This window comes from Dermacentor andersoni, chromosome 7 (assembly GCF_023375885.2).
Source record: "Dermacentor andersoni chromosome 7, qqDerAnde1_hic_scaffold, whole genome shotgun sequence".
Taxonomy (NCBI): domain Eukaryota; kingdom Metazoa; phylum Arthropoda; class Arachnida; order Ixodida; family Ixodidae; genus Dermacentor; species Dermacentor andersoni.
The window spans coordinates 12,013,027-12,035,456 of record NC_092820.1 but is presented as its reverse complement, the minus strand read 5'-3'; the positions used below and the strand labels follow the sequence as shown (position 1 = coordinate 12,035,456).

The window sequence follows — 22,430 nt, the reverse complement described above, 5'->3', positions numbered from 1 at the left end:
TTCAACTGGAAGAAAGCCGAAGAGAAAATTCCTAAGCGCATAGCCACAGAGCTAGATGAGGTTCCCGTTAGGCTGATTAATGAGCTAGGACGAAAAACTAAGGAAGCTCTGGGGAACACAGTGGAAAGAACTTTATAAAATAGAAGAATACCAGACAGTTGGTGACAAAGTAGAATGAACTTAATTTTGGGGGAACTTCAGAATGGCTTCAGAATAGGTAGGCACTTGGATGATAACTTATTTGTTCTGACTCAGTGTATTGAAATATCAAGAGTAGAAAGCAGACCATTATATATGGCCTTCTTAGACATTACAGGAGTGTATGACAACGTAGACCGCAACATGTTGTGGGATATTCTGGAAGGGGAAGGCTTAGGTGATGATTGTCTGCAGCCTTTGAGAGAGATTTACCAAGAAAATACCGTTTGCATTGAATGGGAAGGAATGAGGAGCGAGGAGAAGGTTGATAGCAACAAGGGACTGAGGCAGGGGTGCCCTTTATCGCCACTGCTGTTTACGATGTACATGGTGAGGATGGAGAGGGTGCTAGAAGAGAGTAATATCGGGTTTAATCTCTCATACAAACAGGTGGGTACAGTAGTAAAGCAGCAGCTCCCAGGTTTATTTTTTGTGGATGACATTGTGTTGCTAGCTAACAAGCTAAGTGATTTGCAACGTCTGGTTAATATCTGTGGACAGGAAGGCGAGAATTTAGGTTGAAATTGTGGGGTTCTCATCCGTGCTCTTGGGACAAAGGAACGACAACACAGTAGTGCAAAAAATCACAAGGGCATTTATTGCACTTTTCATAGATCAATGCCTGCTAGCCGAGTTGCTATCCGTTGAACATGGTGATGGGCGCGCGACAAATCTAAGAAGTCACTCACCGCGACCGGATAGCGAGCGAATATGTTCGCCTCATGCTGGATCTCAACGCCTGGTCATTCGCGCGTACGGTCACGCGAACGGTGGCGCTTTCGAAGGAGGCCACGCGAGACGGTCTCGCAGAAGCATGGATCGGTGCACGCGCGGGATGTCCGCAGCACTCACCGACCCGCAGCCAAAGAGGAAGCGCCTTCACCTTTCCGTGCCCAAGTAACCCTGCCGTGAGGCGGCGTTAGCAGTGCAACACTCGCACCATCTCTCGTACTGCGCTTCAACCACACCGACCGCCGTAGGCACCAGGCCCTGTGGCAAAACCGCATCACAGGAGACGGGAGCTATGCGGGAAAACAACGTATCAGGGGACGCGCGAGAGTCGCGCATCCCCACAAAATGTAGCGTGAGAATATAAAGCTTTATGGTATTCCATGAAAACAGTGAACAGACAGTGGCAATACAGGGCCAGGAAATACCTTGGGTAAAAGAAGATAAATATCTTAGTATATGGATAAACAAAGGCAGTAGATATATGGAAACACAGGAAAAAACAATAACAGTAAAGGGGAAGAGAAATGCAGTCATAATGAAGCACAGAGCGCTATGTGGATACAGTAGGTACGAGGTGCTCCGGGGTATGTGGAAAAGTGTAATGGTTCAAGAACGTACTTTTGGAAATGCGGTTGTTTTCTTGAAATCAGGGGCACAATCAGGACTCAATGGCAAGCAAAGGTCAGTGGGTCGTTTCGCATTGGGTGCTCACGGGAAGGCTACAAATGAAGCTGTGTAGGGTGATATGGGCTGGCATTGTTTTCAAGTGAGGGAAGTTCACAGTAAAATTGAATATGAAGAACGACTGAGGAATATGGAACAAAGTAAAGGGCTGGTACAGTGTTGAGGTATTTGTACTGAAAAAACATTGATTCGCAGTGAAGGAAAAGAACTAGGAAGCTTACCAGCAAGTATGCGCCCTGTAGGGTGTGCAACACAGCAACAAAGAACATGAAGCGGAAAGTCAGAGAGGCTGAAATAATCTCATGAGTGGCGGCAATGGAAAATAAACCTGCCATGAGTAACTATTTTAGAGGAAAAAACGAAATCAGGAAAGAAACAATTTATGATAACTCAAAGGGAAGCTCATTACTTTTCGAAGCAAGATCGGGAGGCCTTAGAACATGCATTTATAAAGCGAGATATAAGAAGGAAGAAGCATGTGCTTGCTCCGTTAAAGCTAGGGAAACGATGGAGCATGTTTTATTTTAATGTCAAGATATCTGCCCAGGGGTCGATTTAACCACCACTGGACTCCTTGAAGCCCTTGGGTTCAGCGAGAGCAGAGGGAAAGTAAACATGTCCGCAATAGGAGATTAGTGAGAGGCGATAGGAAGATTGGTGGAAGAAAAGTAGGGAAACGACAAAAAACAGAGACATACAAAAAACAGAGACGTACAAAAACAAAATTCACAATAGGGGGTCAGAAAATTTGATTTTGGGAATTCATGCGATTTTTTTTTTTCTTTCTTTTTTTACCTAAATAGGGCATTGGGCAGTATAATAGCAAGAGCTTATTGGCACAACCCACCACCCCGTACCAAAGGGTACGCTCATAACATCCATCCATCCACCCATCCATCCATCCTGTACAATGAAAGGTAGAGTGCTTGACCTGTGTGGTCAGTTTTTGTACACCCCTCACAGTGGCTACTGTGCCCTCACTACCGCGCACTATTACCTCAGGCCCGGTCACCACACTGCAAAACACAATTTTTCTGCACCAACGTTCAGTACGTCGCCAAACTGCGATCGTATGATATGTTTCCTGGCCGCCAGATCCCATGTAAACAAGAAAATGCACGAGGCGCGCGATCAAGAACAGTATATAGCTTTTTGCTGTGGCAGCTTCACCAAAATACTTGCCTGCCCATCTCACATGAAAATGCCAGCACATACACACACTGTTTCTCATTTCGGTACCAGCAAATCTCCGGGGTCGTCGAACGCGGCATTCACAGATATCACCACAAATCCTATTGCGATAAGCATCTTTGCCGATCTGTTTCACAGCGTGTGGTGCCATAAGAAGTGTAGTGCATGCTTTTAATAACCAATAACCGAAACATGCCGCCGTTCCCTGCTGCAGACTGCAATCGTATACGTTTTCCGGCCACTAGATCCCATGTGAACAAAAGAAGGCGCGAGGCGCGTGTGATCGAGAGCAGTATATAGTCGCCCATCTCACATGAAAGACAACGGGGCGCACACAGTATCTTATTCCGGTGCTCCGCACACTGTATTTACAGCTATCACTGCCAATCGTATTGCAATAAGCATCTTCACCTATCTGTTTTACCGCGCGTGGTGCGTAGGGCCATTGATAGCGCACTGCAAGCTTCTGGTAGGCGATAATCCAAACGCGCTGCCTTTCCCTGCTGCAGGTGGCACAATGTGGGCATCACGTTTCGCTTCGCCGGCACCCTGCGTCGCCCACCAGCTCGATTTTGTTTTGTTTCCTGTCGCCTTCTTAAAACACCGACAAAACACGTCTCCGGCCACCATAGCACCTCCAGCTCAACACACGTTGGCGTCTCGTGCTGCAATGACCTGCGCGACGCTTCGCATTACGTAGATATCAAGAATAGTTGACTCTGTCAAATTTTTTTAGTTACTTTAGGTCGTACATCTTCCCGGTTAGCACATTTTTTCTTATGTTTTTTTTTTTTTTCGAAATGAATGAGGTTCTACTGTATTTGTATACAGTGGCAAGTTGTGTTCTTAGTGCAAATACACTTGCACACAGCCAATGTGTCTCTGTTTTTGTTAACGTCTGTATTTCTTGCACCAGCTACTATAGGGGACAGAACAATAATTCAACTGAAAGTAAGGCTGCTCCTATGCATTCATTAAACAAGCATCACATATGCGTCTGCTGTGTCCGATCTGTTCAGTCAAACTCTCACTAGTCACATTAAAACTATACCAAATCGTAGTGAACATTTCATCTTTTTGTACTACCATCTTTTCTTTCTTTATGTGCAAGGACAGCACACCTCTCCTTATTTCATAATATCCCAATCCACATCTTCAACATAGTTCCCTTATTCATCTCGTGTGCGGACTCACCACTCTCAGAACTTTACACGGTGCCTAGTGGCCTGGAAAAGTGAGGGAAACTCTGAGAACCTCGAAAAGTCAAGGAATTGTCAGGGAGCTCTTTATTTTAATGAGTAAGGTCACGGCAACTCGTTGATTGAACTGTCTATGTCGCAAATTCACGTAGGTCAGCTATCCCGCAAAGCTATTAGTCTGTTTGCCACACTGCAAGTCAGATTTCCTGCACAATAATGCTGTTTTCAATTGCCATGACAAAGGGATTGATTTGTAAATTACATGCAGCACTGGCTGCTGCTTTAGGATGCCGTTGGTAAATAAGTGCGGCTGTGTACCAAGTGCCTTGGGATAAAATTGCAGTATATGAGTATTGTAGAGGAATCCATTGAATTGTACTGAAGATCTTGCAGGAAGGTTTGGCTTAAAAATGTTCTGAAAGAGATCCTTAAAGATATTTTATTAGAGTTTTGTAGTTCTGGCCAAGGTCAAGTAAAATAAGGTCTACTCGTGATATCTCATTCAGTTGGCGGAGCTTGGAAGCATGCCTACCGCAGGTTGAATTAGACAGTACGATGGGTGAGGCATTGTTTATGAGAGTGATTGTTTGGCAGTGCTTATTCTTCACTTGGCATCTTTATGCACAACTGCCTGATGCTGTGCCTGTCATGTGTGTGCACGGCTGGATGTTTGTACATGTGTTCTGTACCATATTTACCCAAATGTATCGCGCACCTGTTTTCCAAGAAAATGGGTACGAAAATTACCTGCATGTTAGAATTTTATACAATACCAAAACAGTCTTCATGGCGTTGACAACAGCCTACTGCCATCAGATGCAGCATCATTGCCATATGCTAACAGAGAAGGTTTTTGTGAAGGCTGCTGCGGGTTCATTTTGTGCGTGACTACGATTGCCCGCAGAGTTGTCTACGTCAACAGGTGAGTGGTGGGCTGCGACACCAGACTCAAGCATGTGGGGGTTCGACCTTCCGGCATGTAGCCGTGCACAGCTTAGCTGTGTCCGGGGAAAAATGTATTCTAGGGGCTGAGCCAATGCCGGGTGTCTGGACCTTTATGGACCCTCGACGGCGGCAACACACCTCTTTGGCCTCCGCTTCACAAAGACGGCACGGCACCTCCAAGCTGACCCACCCTGGGGAAATGGGCCGATCACCTACCTTTTTCTTCTGCCTTCCACTTTCCTCTCCTGAGGTCTCATGTCCACTGCTCTCTTCCTCATTTTCTTCATTTTCCTGGGCTGCCTGGGTTAACCTGGTGTGCCGTAACCATAATACACAGTTATAATATACAGTTAAACCTCGATATAATGAAGTAGATAAAACCGGCAATTTGCTTTGTTATATTGTAATTTCGTTGTAATGAAATTCGACCTTTTATGCGAATAAGTGCAGTCGCCGATCAATTTTCCTTTTACGGAAAGGGGCCGCAGAATTTTCCGAATTATCAGGCAATCGAAAAAAGCAAATTTTAATGAGAAAGCAATTTATGAGTTGGCAACGAGGGATACGCTTTCATGCCACATTGACAATATATTCACAACGGCAGTACAAATTAAGTGAAGTCAGCCACGCTCTCGTGTGCACACCGTCCCCACAGCTGATGGCGTTGCCTGCACTGGGACGATCCTGCTCTGCCTGCCCCTCGCTCCAACGAGTCATTGAAACTCAAGCTTACGCAACCTCCAATACTAAACGCATGGAAAGACAGCTGACTTGATGCCACGCCGTCTCGGCATGCCCAGTCTTTGCACACGCAGCATATTTGCTCTAAAGCAAGGTGTGCGGCTGCATATGCTCTCAGCCGCACTTACAGCCATGTGCAGCCACAGCCAGGACACGCGCGTTTCTGGGAGGTCGCTCCCATCCCCCTCTTTCCCTTTGCTCATGCGGGAAGGCGGAACTCGTGAAGCCACCATCTTTCTTGTCTCACCCTTGTACACTTTCAGTCTCACCCACAGCGCAGGGCACTCGGGGCACAATAGGATATTATGGCACTTGGACTTTATACGGAACATGATGCGGATCCACTTTGGCGGTGGCTCTTGTCACACCACACGCGATTCGAAAGGTGCATTTGCAGGCAGCCGATTGTAATTCACTCGTTTGACCATCTGCGTCTGCAGAAGTTTCTATTTATTGTCTCAGCATTCCTTTGCATCGGAAGCGAAATTTCGTTATGTTGAAATCGCATACAAGCACACTTCATTATATTGAGGTTCTAAATGCATGGTGTTCTATGGACAAGAGCTTATGAAAAGTTAAATACTTCGTTATATTGAGGTCTAACTGTATATCCGCATAGTGACAATGTACGGTTGGCATGGTAAGGTTCGCTTCACCCTGCTATACCCCCTCGTTGGGCTCGGTGGTGGGTGATTGGCATCGTTGCTCAATAAAACTACACCCTTCACAGAATCCTCCAGACCCGTTGCCGAATAAAACTACACACTTCACAGAATCTTCCAGACCCTTCTCAACTGATCATCCCTCAAAAAGGGGCACACCAACTCTATGTTTCAGCTTTTCTCAAGAGCAAACAGACTTTCCCGAAATTTAGCATCCATAGTGGTTAGAGAGCTGACAAAAAGGCCAGAATGATTTCACCATTCCTTGTATCCAAGTCCCACACAGAGACCATTGGAGGTGGCCAGCGACACTACTCACGAACCTTGGTGGCGGATCTGCCACAGGCATCACGAGTACGTGAATAAACCCACATATGCTACCTGAAGGCATCAATGTTGCCGGATGTTGCCAGTCTCGAATCCGGCTACATTGATGCCTTCAGGTAGCATGTGTAGGTTTATTTACCAGTTGGCTTCACCCAAAAAGATCACGTACTCGTGACGGCTGCGGCAGAAAGGATGTTTCACATCCGCTGCCAAGGTTCGTGAGTAGTGTTGCTGGCTAACACTGCCAGGGTTAGTTCTAGTAGTAAAACATGAATACCCCAGAAAGTGGATGGGAGAACAGCGGTGTGGTTGCTCAATTGGTAAGAGCATCGCGCACGTAATGTGAAGACGTGGAATTGTTCCCCATCTGCGGCCAGTTGTTTGTTCATCCATTTTTATTTCCATTAATTTATCATATCTTTATTTCAGTTGGTAAGTACAAGTAAATTTCCCTAGGTTGTCCTTGTCTGTTGGCTGCTTATATGATATGATCAATAAATATTGGGCCCCTCGGTTAACCCACTTTCTTCTCGTTCGGGACACAACGAAAGTGATAGTAGTTACCGCTTCTTTGTGCTCTGTGGCTAGCGTAGCACAAATGGCGACGACGATGCACCGCTTTCATTATGAAAGCTCATTCCTTTGTTTTCCTTCTATAAAGATTAATTCTGCACATCGCATTTTTTCTGAGCATGAACATGGGGTTCATGGCATGCTATATCTTTCATTTATGAATTTCCAGCATATTACATTCAAGTGAACATTTTTTAGGTCCATGTTTGTGACATTCAGGTGCACTTATTCAGGTGCCTGCGAAAATTGGGTGAATGTTAGCTTTGGGGGAGATGTTAGAGTCTTGTAAATACGGTAATTATTGTTGTAGCCAACATGGACACATCAGCGACATTGCTGCTTTGATTGTTTCTTTTTTCTCATTGCCTTTGAGCACCAAGGTGCTGTTACAGCCATTGTTGTTGGTTGTGTTTGACATTGCGTGTTTGTGTTGAAACCGCTGTGTGTCTTGCAGATAGAGCTGGAGCGGGCCAAGACACAGCTCCAGTCGATGCTGCTAATGAACCTGGAAGCGCGTCCGGTCATGTTTGAGGACATAGGACGACAGGTTCTTGCCAGTGGTCATCGCAAAGATGCCGACTACTACATTTCAGAGATAAGTGAGTTGATTGTGCTAAGGCAGGCACGGACAATGTGTTGGAAAAAACAGTAGTTGTTTTAAAGTGAGTTCGCCTAGACATGACCTAGCACAAGACACTCGTTTGGTAAGCGAAGCGAAGCAGATAATACTGTGCTTATTGTACAATTTGTTGCACACGAGTGATAACAAGGACATGGTCACCCATGTCATAACATTGCAATTTTCTTATAAGGGCAGGTGATAACATGCTCAGGAGTCTCCTAGCATTGCATAACAAGAATGTAGCAAGCTATCAGTAACCTACATAAAAATGAAGATGTACAGTACAGTCTAGTTTTAGAAAGAATGCCAGATTTGTATGCCAGCCCTGGTTACAGTTCAGTTCTAGTATATGAAGGTATGGAGAATATTTTTTTATTGATATAATTTCTTTTGAATAGAATCGAGTCTTATTGCTTTTTTTTTCCTCCGAAAATAATAAATTAGTGGCATTCTGTTGTACAGTCGAGCCCACATTTAATGGCCCCGCTTAAGACTAACTTCCGCTTAAAACGAACGAGAGCCATGCGACTGCCAAAATATACATTATTTCAATGGCATAAAATCGCACATATAAAGAAAATCTTTGAGCGCTCCCAATCGGTTACAGCGAACAGACGGCGCAAACCCGCACTGCGAAATAACGACGACCTCTGGCCCCTTAGTGCACGTGGTCTGTTTTCCCAAGCCTCCTCGGAGGTGAACTATCCGTTTCGTGCCCCTCTCCCTGCCATCACGCGCTGCCCACGAGTGTCGGCGTGTCACACGATGCCGGCACTGTAGCACGCATTTAGCCGGTGCCGGCTGAAGTTCAGAAGTTTTGTTTTCTGGCCATTACCGGCAAAGATGGCTTCTCCACACTAGTCTCCATGCTTCCTTGCTTCATTCTAGTCGGGCCTAAGTTGTAATTCAGGATGGCGGGTGGGAATGCTGTGCCTGCAGCGGTCATGAAACGAAAAGGGCTGTACATGGCAACGAAGCGAGCAATGTTGAAGGACGTGTCTCAAGTTGCTAAAAACTGCGAGTTAATGAGGAACTACAACATGTCTCAAATCAACCATCTCAACGATTCTAAAGAACAAGGAAAAGATCGCCAGCTCTGCCGCCGACTCGACAAACAGAAAGCGCCTGCGGAAGGCCACCTATGCAGACGTAGAAGACGCGCTGCTTAAGTGGTTCGCCGACGCACGGGCTCGCAACATTCCGATAAGTGGACCAATGATGCTTGGCAAAGCCAAAAACTTTGCGTTCCTGCTAGGTTTTCCTGACTTCTGCCTAGGCAATGGTTGGCTACATTGATTCAAAGTGCGGCATGGGATTGTTTTTAAGGGGTAACATGGGTTGTTGAGATGACTTTATTTCTTGATCAAATCTGATAAAACTGCATATGCTCATTCAGTGTTTCGTGATGATTTTAGGTACCTAATTATATTTTGCATATACATAGTAATTGCCGAGATAGTTATTAATTACATTCTATTGTTTGTTGAAGAAAAAGAAACTTTATTAATGAATGGTCCGGCAGTTTATTGTTGTGGTGGCCTCAGGTGGTGGTTCGAAGTCCTTGGACTCGGGCGGCATCTTCGGCTTGCCGGACGGCCCAGAGCTAGTCTGACAACTCTGAAATTTTTAGAGCCGCCTCCCAGCGGTGGCAACGCCGATGTTGAAACAATTAAAAATTACCTGCTAAAGGGGAAGTTGCAAACAACATATAATTGGATACTAGAGTGCATAAAGGTAGCAACGCTGGAAACAGATCCGAAATTGAACAATTATTTGTCATTTTACAGCTCATCGAAGTTTTGTGTTCACAGTAGCAATAATAAGAGCACATATAAATGTAAATAAAAAATTTGGAGCTCAAAATAAAAAAAAAATCTGCTCTCAACGTTGCATTCTCAACACATTTAGCTTTGTGCTGCAAAAGAAGTAATAGCCCTAGCTGTCCTAGATCCAAAGATATTGATACAGTAAACAACCAAAGTGACCAAAAACCATGTTTTGAGAAAAATGAGAAAGAAAAACTTTGCTCAGTGCAATACTGAGGCATTGCTATTTACATAATTGCATTCAGAATCGACTCATAAGCCTCATAATAATCTGCTTACAGTACTTACAAGCTTAATGCTTTTGGCTTCATATATATATAAAAACATTACAGGTGTACTAATGTTGCCAAAAACAGGTGAGCAAAAAGTTTGTAATGAGAAAAATAGACAGCTTGATTTATTCAGGAATGTAATAAAGTATTTAGACATTACCAGTTAACAGGCTAGTATGCCCCTAGCACATGCCTGAGCATGTATGCGCTAGTGTGAAACGTTTGTTATGGGGAAAAAAAGAAGTGTAATATGCCGATTACTGGTACTGCGCATATCACCCGCAGTCAGATTGTTCACAAGGAATGGGTTGCACGTTTGGTCCATGCGGCACCACCGCAGATGGCACACAAGATGAATATCTTGTAATTGGCAAAACAAAAAGAATTCGTTTAAAGCTGTTTGCCAATTAACGGTGCTCCGCATTTCGTACACACCAAGAGAGTTCACGAGGAACGGGGTGCACATTTGGCGGCTGCTCACGCGTTTTTCAAATCATTGGGTTGCATTAGTAATGCCAGAATGCCACATGAACACCGGCCGCTGCCAGCAGCGCTTTCATCTGCTAAGCCTGTTCCGCAGTCATGAGGGGGGGAGGGGGAGGAGAGAGACTCTGGCACGGCTCGGCATGGGTAGCAAACTATTGCCGGCATCTTTCAAAGCTACGGCGCACTTTCGAAGCTTTAAAACTCCTCGTTTCGGTGAGCAGCGGTGGCGTAGAGGTAGAACACCCGCCTCGCGTGCAAGAGGTCCGTGGTTCGAATCCCGGTGCCGCGAAATTTTCCACCAGATTAAAAAAAAGAAAAAAATCCGCGTGTTGATAAAATTGCATAAACAGGCCTGGAGTGTGGCCTGATCCTGGTGACCAGAACCGGTAACGCACTCCCTCACCAGAGCAGGATTGGCCACCCTGGTGCAGTACTTGGCCACAACCTCCTATATGAACACCGCAACCAAACCCCGGCCCTCAGCCCCCAGCAGCTGCGAAGCAACTGACCACGGCGGCGGTCAGACCTGCGACGCTGCAAAGGGTGCTAAGAATCCCTGGCTCCGGAGAGGCCGCCATTGGAATATGAACCTGGCAACGTTTAATGCTAGAACGTTATCTAGTGAGGTGAGTCTAGCAGTGCTATTGGAGGAATTAGAGGGCAGTAAATGGGATATAATAGGGCTCAGTGAAGTTAGGAGGCCAAAAGAAGCATATACAGTGCTGAAAAGCGGGCACGTTTTGTGCTACCGGGGCTTAGCGGAGAGACGAGAACTAGGAGTCGGATTCCTGATTAATAAGAATATAGCTGGTAACATACAGGAATTCTATAGCATTAACGAACGGGTGGCAGGTTTTGTTGTGAAACTTAATAAGAGGTACAAAATGAAGGTTGTACAGGTCTACGCCTCTACATCCAGTCATGATGACCAGGAAGTCGAAAGCTTCTATGAAGACGTGGAATCGGCGATGGGTAGAGTGAAAACAAAATACACTATACTAATGGGCGACCTTAATGTAGAGGTAGGCAAGAAGCAGGCTGGAGACAAGGCAGTGGGGGAATATGGCATAGGCACTAGGAATAGCAGGAGAGAGTTATTAGTAGAGTTTGCGGAACAGAATAATATGCGGATAATGAATACCTTCTTCTGCAAGCGGGATAGCCGAAAGTGGACGTGGAGGAGCCCGAACGGCGAGACTAGAAATGATATAGACTTCATACTCTGCGCTAACCCTGGCATCATACAAGATGTGGACGTGCTCAGCAAGGTGAGCTGCAGTGACCATAGGATGGTAAGAACTCGAATTAGCCTAGACCTGAGGAGGGAACGGAAGCAACTAGTGCATAAGAAGTCGATCAATGAGTTAGCGGTAAGAGGGAAAATAGAGGAATTCCAGATCAAGCTACAGAACAGGTATTCGGCTTTAACTCAGGAAGAGGACTTTAGTGTTGAAGCAATGAACGGCATCTCGTGGGCATCATTAAGGAGTGTGCAATAGAAGTCGGTGGTAACTCCGTTAGACAGGATACCAGTAAGCTATCGCAGGAGACGAAAGATCTGATCAAGAAACGCCAATGTATGAAAGCCTCTAACCCTACAGCAAGAATAGAACTGGCAGAACTTTCGAAGTTAATCAACAAGCGTAACACAGCTGACATAAGGAAGTATAATATGGATAGAATTGAACATGCTCTCTGGAACGAAGGAAGCCTAAAAGCAGTGAAGAAGAAACTAGGAATTGGCAAGAATCAGATGTATGCGTTAAGAGACAAAGCCGGCAATATCATTACTAATATGGATGAGATAGTTCAAGTGGCTGAGGAGTTCTATAGAGATTTATACAGTACCAGTGGCACCCACGAAGATAATGGAAGAGAGAATAGTCTAGAGGAATTCGAAATCCCACAGGTAACACCGGAAGAAGTGAAGAAAGCCTTGGAAGCTATGCAAAGGGGGAAGGCAGCTGGGGAGGATCAGGTAACAGCAGATTTGTTGAAGGATGGTGGGCAGATTGTTCTAGAGAAACTGGCCACCCTGTATACGCAATGCCTCATGACTTCGAGCGTACCGGAATCTTGGAAAAACGCTAACATAAACCTAATCCATAAGGAGAGGACGATAAAGACTTGAAAAATTATAGACCGATCAGTTTACTGTCCGTTGCCTACAAAGTATTTACTAAGGTAATTGCAAATAGAATCAGGAACATCTTAGACTTTCGTCAACCAAAGGACCAGGCAGGATTCCGTAAAGGCTACTCAACAATAGACCATATTCACACTATCAATCAGGTGATGGAGAAATGTGCGGAATATAACCAACCCTTATATATAGCTTTCATTGATTACGAGAAGGCATTTGATTCTGTCGAAACCTCAGCAGTCATGGAGGCATTACGGAATCAGGGTGTAGACGAGCCGTATGTAAAAATATTGATATCTATAGCGGCTCCACAGCCACCATAGTCCTCCATAAAGAAAGCAACAAAATCCCAATAAAGAAAGGCGTCAGGCAGGGAGATACGATCCCTCCAATGCTATTCACAGCATGCTTACAGGAGGTATTCAGAGACCTTGATTGGGAAGAATTGGGGATAAAAGTTAATGGAGAATACCTTAGCAACTTGCGATTCGCTGATGATATTGCCTTGCTTAGTAACTCAGGGGACCAATTGCAATGCATGCTCACTGACCTGGAGAGGCAAAGCAGAAGAGTGGGTCTAAAAATTATTCTGCAGAAAACTAAAGTAATGTTTAACAGTCTCGGAAGAGAACAGCAATTTACAATAGGTAGCGAGGCACTGGAAGTGGTAAGGGAATACATCTACTTAGGGCAGGTAGTGACGGCGGATCTGGATCATGAGACGGAAATAATCAGATAAATAAGAATGGGCTGGGGTGCGTTTGGCAGGCATTCTCAGATCATGAACAGCAGGTTCATGATCTGTGTTCATGATTCATGCAGTGTGAAGAAGCGAAACAATATGCCTGTGGACGAACAAAGAGGACGTCAATTGTTCGGGAAATGGCCACCAACGTGGAGACTCCTTTGCTGGATGCCCTAAAACAGCAAGTATTTTCCATCGCTGTGCATGGCAGTAACAATAGGGATACACAGCATTACCCTATTGTTGTGACATATTTCGTTAAAGAAACGAATATAGTCAAAAGCCACCTTCTTTGCGTCGGGACAATCCAAGGGGAGCGACGGGGCACAAGATTGCAAATCTGGTTCTGGACGAGATGAAGTCTCGGAATTTGCCTGTTGGAAACCAGTTGGTTATGTGTTCGGACAATGCCAATGTCATGATCGGCAAGAAAAACAGTGCTTCTACTGTATTGAGAGAGGCTCAACCAGGTTTGATAGGGGTTGGCTGCCCGTGCCTTCTCATCAATTTGGCCGCCCAAAAAGGAGCTTCATGTCTTCCTGTAAAGGTTGATGAGGCTTTGGTTGACATTTTTTTATAACTAGAGAAAAGCTTGAAACGGAAAGATCGATTTAAACAGTTCCAAAAAATGCATGACACCGAGGTCAGAAAGATGTTGAAGCATTCGCCAACACGTTGGCTGTCGTTGGGAAAGTGTTTGAAGAGGCTGCTTGACCAGTGGAAACCACTACTCAGCTTTTTTTTTATCTGAAACAAAGCAGTGCAGCAAGCAGAGCTTGTTTTTGGAGTTGTACCCAATTCCGAAGACTTTCTCACAAATCCCCAAGAACCCTGCACTGACCCCAATGTTACACATCTTCACAAGACTGCTGCAGGCCTCGGGAAAAAAAGCACCGACAGCGATGAACTCTTGCTAAAGAGGAAAAGAGCTAATTCTGGACCTCAAGCAAGAAAACTGAAACTTCATACCAAGGATTCTGGGGAAGCCAGCCACGTGACCTGTGAGGAGCGGCTGCTTTATTTTTTGTCATTGGAGCTAAACAGGACATGCTGTCTTTTTCTCCAAAATGTTATACCGCTTTTTGAGAAGGCAAACTGCCTTCTTCAGGCACAGGCTTCTCAGATTCATGTACTGAGGGGCCTCTTGAACCACCTTTTCAAGGATCTCCTGACTAGATTTGTGCACCCAGGTGTTGTCAAGGCATGTCATTCATTGCAGGAAGTTGACTATGGAGCTGCAGAGAACCAGAAAGGCAATGAAGACATAGTCATTGGCAGCACAACCTACTCTGTGGTTGAGGCACTGAGCTGCATTGAGAGAGAGTAGTTCTTCTCTGCTTTACGTCCGTACTTAACGGCAGCAGAAAAGGTGGGGGGGATACACCAAGAAATCAAACTAAGTGTTGTTTCCTATAGCTTGAAGTTTAGCATAGCGAATAGATTCTAGAGCTCCCTTTGAAATGTTTATGCCTATTGGTTGCAATGTCTTGAACTTATGGATAAGGTATGATTCTCTGTATTTTCTTTCTCGTTCAGAACGGAAATTTGAATGTAAGATGTAGAGTTTAACTTCATCAAAGTTATGACCTGGTTGGTTGAAATGCTCAGTGACGGCGGTGGAAAGCTTTTTAGCTGTGTCCGCGCGATGTCCGTTTAATCTGACGTTCGTTGATTGTCCTGTTTCACCGATATATTGTTTCTTACAGAAGGAACATTCAAGCATATAAATCACATCCGAACTTGTACAAGTGAAGCTAGATTTGACTGCATGTGTATAACTATTTGCGGTGCTTTTAATTTTAATGTCACGTTAAAAGTGCCTGCAGGTTTTGCACCTAGGGCGACAACATGCTTTTATTACGGGGGCATGCTGTTGGCTGACTTTTGCGTGCACTAACATGTCTTTAAAGTTCTTGTTTTGGTGATAGGTAACCCTGGGTACATCCGGGAACGCTTTTCGCAGACGCTCGTTACTTGATAATATTGGGTGGTATTTTCTTAGGATGTTGTTTATGTTTGGGAGGGCATTAGAACATTATGTTATAAAGGCCAGCGGTCTGTCAGATTCTAATGTGGGCTGTCTCTTCGCTAATTCCGACTGTCTCTCCAATCTTGACGCGGCATTATAAGCTCTATCGAGAGCAACTTGGGGATAGTTCCTTTCTGCTAGCGTTGATTTAAGGTCATCTAGGTGGTGGATATAATCGTGGTCTTCGCTGCAGATTCTTCTTATACGTTTTGCTTGTCCGACAAAAATCCCTTGCTTGCAATGTCGCGGGTGATGACTGTTGTAGTCTAAATATTGCTGGCTATCTGCAGGCTTCCGGTACAGTGTCGTTCTCAGTTTTCAGTTTTCTATGTAGACCGTCGTGTCCAGGAAGTTGATCTGACTAGGAGAGTGGTGAGCAGTAAATTTAATACTCGGGTGAAAGCGATTGAAATGGCTAATTAAGTCGGTTAAGGCGCTTGTGCCGTGTTCCCATATTATAAATATGTCGTCAATGTAACGAAGATAGGTATGGGTTTTAAAGGATAGGATTTCAGCAGGTCTGCTTCAAGCTGTCCCATGAAAATGTTCGCATACGTGGGAGCGAATGGCGTACCCATGCTAGTGCCGAAAATTTGCAGGTAGTGTATAGAATCGAATTCGAAATAGTTGAGCGTGAGAACTAACCTAAGGAGCGATAAGTAAACTTCAGGAGCGTGCGCTTAAGGATTGACTGCGAGGGATCTAGAAACGGCTTCAATTCCTTCACTCATGGGAATGTTGGTGTAAAGGGCAGAAACATCCAAAGTGACTAGAATAGCGCGGGCGGAAAGGACTTGGTTGGCGATGATGCCGTCGATAATTCGAAGGAAGTGCGGCGTGTCTTGAACGAAAGATGGGAGGGTGGTGGGTATGTTTGACAGGTGGTGATCTAAGAATTTAGATAGTGACTCAGTAGGTCTGTTGTTATTAGACGCAATAGGCCGACCTGGGATTTCTGCTGTAAATATTTCTTCGACCGGAACTTTATGTATTTTAGGAAGAAGATAAAGCGGCCTGCTGTTTTGTTCTTGGGCATCATGAAGCGATATTCAGATTGCGTGATTAGTTCCCTGGACAGGAGCTCCTCTATTGTGCTTATCACAATATTGCTGTTATCTGAAGTTGGGTTAGAGTTGAGTTTTCTGTAATGGGTGTGGTTGCTCAATTGTTTAGAGGCCTCATTCTTGTACTTTTCTATAGGCCAGATTACGATACTGCCGCCTTTGTCTGCTGGTTTTATTACAATATCATTCCTTTTCGCAAGTTCTTTAAGGATTTGGTGTTGAGCGGGGGTCAAATTTTTGCGTTTCCGGCAATGCCACGTTGACTCTAGAATTTCCTTTGATATCAGTTTTAAGTATAAATCGAGGTCTGGGCACTGTTCGGTTTCCGGTGTCCACGTGCTAGGTGGTCTAAGAGAGTCTTTATCTTCTTTTCCTACATCTGGTCTACCGAAAAAGAACTCCTTGATGCGCATGCGTCGTGAAAACTCTGTTATATCTTTCTGGAGTTCGTATTCGTTTACTGCGTTGTTCGTCGGACAAAACGTTAGACCACGTTTCAGGAGATCAACTTCTTCGGGGCTTAGACTCTGGGATATGTCTACTACATTGCTGCAGTGCGCTGGATGCTCGCCTGTAGGACTGCCGGTGGAGCTACGTGCTGCAGGGGTTACATTAGTTTCTTTGGGTGGATCTGCAGCTCTTATATCTTTGCGCTGGTATTTATCTAGTAATTTTTCCTCCTTAGTTTGGACGAATTGTTTAAGTTCTCTTCTTTCCGGTTCAGTTAACTTTATACTCTCGAGTTGATCAGAGATTATCATAAGTTGTTCTTTGCAGTGTTCTTCGAGAATGTCAATAAGGGAGAGTGATGCATTTTCTAGGACAGCATTCCACTTTAATAATAGCCTGGAGGGTAAAGAACCAAGGGCGCATCTAACCTTAATTCTGAGACCTCTTGGGATTTTCCTCTGTTTAATGCAGCTAGTGTAAGTTTTTAGGTGAGATCTGTAATTTGTTTGTTTGGCGACAAGTTTGCGGGATTGGAGGAAAAGGCGAGATTTGTTGTTGCGTGTGCTATCCCTAGTGCATGGTAGTCATTTCTGTTTGGTTCGGGCAGACCTCCGGGGCAAAAAATCTTCAGGTGGTGTCTTTTTACGCTTAGTTTTCTTGTCGAGGCCTGCACCGATGTCTGTCTGCGTATCGGTTTTCTTGTTAGTGTATGTAGCTGTTTGCGTGAAGGCTTCGCAGGTGGTTGTGGGCTTCCATATGCGCAGATGTTGTAAAGGTGGTGTTGGTTCCGCGTCCACCGTCTGTGTAGATGCTTCTTGGGTTCTAGCTTTGGTGGAACGTGCGTGCGAGCTGGTGTTGAAAAGTTCAGGCATGTGTTCCTGTGTTGAAGCTAACTGGGAGGCAGGATTTATTGGTGTTGTAGGTTGCGTCGATTTAAAAGAGTTCCTGAGCCTGTACTTGATGTTGTTAGCCATTACCTTGATGCCAAAAAAATTGGGGTGAAGTCCGTCCCGGACGAGCAGAATGTCGGGGTCCTGGTGTATTTAAGCGTGGTGGATGACATCGACGTTTTCGTGTTGGTTTCCAATGTCAAGAAGAAAATCATTGAGCTTACGTGTCCCTAGGGCGTGAGCTAGAAGTGTCACTGATTGTTGAATAAGTGGCCTGTGTTTGTTTGCGATCCTGGGAAGTACTGTTGTCAAGGTGATTTCTGCATTTGGTCTGTGGGTGTCCAAATCGTTTATGAGCGTTTTCATGGCCTCAACTGTGTTGTCACCGGTGTCGTGGTTAAGGTCATTAGTCCTGCAGTGAATGAAGAAATGTGTGATGTTCTGTGGTGCTGCAGCAATGAGGTCTCGGATGGTGTGTGTTGTGGCACCGCTCTTAAAGCTAATGTGTGGTGAGTGTTGGCCTGGTGGGAAGTGTTCGTGCATGTACTTGTAGTGACTGTCTCCAATTAGACAGACATTGCAAGCAAGGAATTCTTGTCGGACAAGCGAAACGTATAAGAAGAACCTGCAGCGAAGACCACGATTATATCCACCACCTAAATGACCTTAAATCAACGCTAGCAGAAAGAAACTATCCCCAAGTTGCTCTCGATAGAGCTTATGATGCCGCGTCAAGATTGGAGAGACAGTCGGAATTGGCGAAGAGACAGCCCACATTAGAATCTGACAGACCGCCAGCCTTTATAACAAAATATTCTAATGCACTCCCAAACATAAACAACATCCTAAGAAAATACCACCCAATATTATCAAGTAATGAGCGTCTGCGAAAAGCATTCCTGGATGTACCCAGGGTTACCTATCGCCGAAACAAGAACTTTAAAGGCATGTTAGTGCACGCAAAAGTCAGCCAAAAGCATTCCCTTGTAATAAAAGCATGTTGTCGCCCTAGGTGCAAAACCTGCAGGCACCTTCAAAGTGGCATTAAAATTAAAAGCACCGCAAATAGTTATATATACACATGAAGTCAAATCTAGCTTCACTTGTACAAGTTCGAATGGGATTTATGTGCTTGAATGTTCCTTCTGTAAGAAACAATATATCGGTGAAACAGAACAATCAATGAACGTCAGATTAAACGGACATCGCGCGGACACAGCTAAAAAGCTTCCCAACGCCGTTGCCGAGCATTTCAACCAACCAGGTCATAACTTTGATTAATTTAAACTCTACATCTTACAGTCAAATTTCCGTTCTGAACGAGAAAGAAAATACAGAGAATCATACCTTATCCATAAGTTCAAGACATTGCAACCAATAGGCATAAACATTTCAAAGGGAGCTTTAGAATCTATTCGCTATGCTAAACTTCAAGCTATAGGAAACAACACTTAGTTTGATCTCTTGGCGTATCCCCCCCCCCCCTTTTCTTTTTTTCTTTTTTTCTTTTGTAAGCCAGCGTGTCAGACGTCCTTGACACTCCGGCTAACGCACATGCCTTGACAGACCGGGGTGGGGGGGGTGCCCTGACTTTGACCTTGTACACAGCATTCCTTTACTCTCAATTCGACATGCCAACACATTTTCCCTCGTTTCCGTGTCCTCCCGCCTCACAACCTCTCCCCTTTAGAAGAACCCCACCTATATATACTGTGGCGAGGAAAGCATACATTGCCTTGAAGAAGACAAGTCCACTTGTCGAAACGTTGGCTCCTGCATTCACCTTGTTCACGTTTTGCTCATTGTCTTGAATTTCCATCTCCCGCATTCCCCGTCTTTTCTAAGAAGTGCAAAGCATACAGAGCACATGCAAGCCACCAGGAGTAGCTGCATGATAAGAAGCTTCCTGACGATCTCTGAATCTAAAGTGAATGAACCACAGCCAGGGCCATTGCAGTCGTCAAACATGATGGATGCATGCAATAAGCGTGAACTTGTGATTGACGCAGAATTTTTTGTGGACATTGAAGGTTATAACATCGCACTATTCACATCATTCGTCATCACAGGTGAATGAATTGTTTCAGAGGATGTTTCCAGACAGTGAAGTGGCACAATCTTTCACATGCGGAGAGCAGACGTGCTCGTATATCGCTTGGCACGGTTTGAGGCCATTCTTTCTTTTCTCTCTGTGGTGGGAGATAGAGAAAAGCGACTACTATGTTGTCTTGTTCGATGAATCTCTGAATGAGAATTGCCAGCAAAAGCAAATGGATTTCCATCTAAGGTACTGGGATGCATCACAGTCGGTCACCGTACGCTACTTCACATCTGTGTTTGTGGGCCATGCCAGGGCATAAGATCTGAAAGAAAAACTACTTGGTGCCTTAGAACCGCTTCCGTTACATAAAATAGTGCAAGTGTCAGTGGACTGACCCAATGTGAATCCCAAGGCATTCAAAGGCCTGCAGCAGCACCTACAGAAGAACAATCAGGTGAGGTGCTTAGACTTGGGCAGCTGTACCTTGCACACTGTGCATAATGCCTACAAGGCAGGTCTTGCACCAAGCAAATGGAGCTTGGACATTTTGCTCTCAAGTATGAGCAGGCTGTTTTTTGATGCACCTACCCAGAGAGAAGACTTTGTAGCTGTCACTGGACCAACTCTGTTTCCTCTCAAGTTCTGTGCACATCGGTGGAATGAGAGCATCGTGGTGATAGAGCGGGTTCTGCTTTTCTGGCCTGACGTCAAAGAGTATGTGGAAGTGGTAAGAAGCAAGGAAGTGAACCTTCCCAAGTGTGCTTCTTTTCAGAATGTTTGTGACTTTCACTGACCCACTAGTCGTAGCAAACCTCAAGTTTGCACTTCCTATTGCGATGACCCTCCAGCCATTTTTGACACACTTTCAGACAGATAAGCCAGTTATGTTCTTTTTGGCGAAGGACCTTGAGAATATTGTCAGAAAACTGCTAATAAAGTTTATCAAGTCTTCTGTTCTCTGTTCATCAGTGGAAATCACTGGCCTCCTGAAGATTGGCTTTGAAAATATAAACAACCATGTGCCACTCGAGAAGATAGATGTTGGTCACACAGCCAAGCAGCTTCTTAAAAGCCACACAGTAAGTGTGAAAGCGGCATTTGCATTTCGCATGCAGTGCAAGGAGTTTCTTCTAAGTGTCACAATAAAGATCCTGGAGAAGAGCCCCACGGCGATGCAGTGCAAGGAGTTTCTTCTAAGTGTCACAATAAAGATCCTGGAGAAGAGCCCCCTGCGATATCCCATTGTGAGAGGCCTCTCTTCACTAGACCCCAGGCAGATTTCATCGAAGCTGGATGAGTGTCTGGAAGGCTTAAAAAAAGTTCTGGGTGCACTCATTTCAGCAGAGAGAATCCATGAGCATTCAAGGGATACTGTGCTTGCACAGTTAATTGAGCTGCTACAGGAGCGCAAACATGAGTTGCAGCTATTTGAAAGGTGCTTGCATACACTTGACAAATTTTTCTATGAACTTTTAGAGGTTGGCTCAGCATATGCCGAGCTTTGGAGTGTTGGAAAACTGCTGCTTACACTTAGTCATGACCAAGCAAGTGTAGAGAGAGGATTCAGCGTGAATCGCCAGGTTTCAGTAGAAAACACGAAAGAAGTGTCTCGCATTTCACAGCGCATTATCTGTGATGCTGTACGCGTAGCAGGTGGCATTTTCTATGTGCCCATCACCAAGGAATTGAGAGCATCTGTGGCTTCTGCGAAGAACCAGTACTGTGCCTTTTTGGAAACACAGAACAAGCAGGAGCGTGAAGGTGCGAAACAGAGGAAGAAATGCTGCATTGATGAAGAGATTGAAACTCTCAGAAGGAAGAAAAAGAAACTAGAAGCCGCTGTTGCAGAATTGACAGCTTCAGCAGACTCATATGCAGAAAAAGCGGAGGCAACCAGTGACCCGACTTGCATAATGAAGTTAAACAACCTAAGGAAGACTGCCAAGAGCAAGCAGCCGGAGATCTTGGACATTGACGTAAAAATTCAGGCGAAGCAAAATGAGGCCACCTAAGGACTGAGGGAGTGTTTGTTGCTTGGTTGATCTGCTTTAGCAAATAAATGTTTGCATCTTCTAACGCACTGAAAGTGGTCATGCGTGTAACTCTGACAAACAGTGATGAATAATGGTAAAAAAAAAAATGAAAGTATCGCTGGAGCCATAGTTTTGTCTGAAGACAAGTTTCGTTGTTAAAGCGTTGGCTGCAGCGACAATCCCCTTTTTCAGCTAATTATCATCATTTCGAGCCTCTGTCTACCCCTGAACATCTGTCAATTTAAATCCACACACAGGGCCTTGAAAGTCCTTGAAAACCCTTGAATTTTTGTCATGTACACCAGCGTGAACCCTGTGAATCAGAAGTAATCGACGTACTTGAAGTCGAGTTTGCCAACTTGCAAGCATATCAGGTTCCAGCCGACATATTGAATGAGCCAGGGTGCAACATGCTGTGGTCGCAATTAAGAAGCGTTTGAAGTGTTGACAGATTGCTCAGGTTCCACAGAATTTCAATGGTTATGCTGGGTATTCTCTCCATTCCCCACAGCAATGCTGAATGTGAGAGAATATTCAGCACTGTGAACAAGACTCAAACGGAGTTTCGCTCATCTGT

At 44.8% G+C, this 22,430-nt stretch overlaps 1 protein-coding gene and 1 pseudogene across 1 annotated transcript in view; both read left to right on the top strand.

Annotated features, from left to right (window-relative positions):
• LOC126535566 (mitochondrial-processing peptidase subunit alpha) overlaps window positions 1-22,430 on the top strand; it is a 254,117-nt gene that overhangs the window by 214,368 nt on the left and 17,319 nt on the right. Inside the window, exon 13 of the mRNA XM_055073207.1 lies at window positions 7,707-7,851. Within this exon, the coding sequence (XP_054929182.1) occupies window positions 7,707-7,851 (145 nt within the window). The remainder of the gene's footprint in view (window positions 1-7,706; window positions 7,852-22,430) is intronic.
• Window positions 19,868-22,049, top strand: LOC140219382 (uncharacterized; annotated as a pseudogene).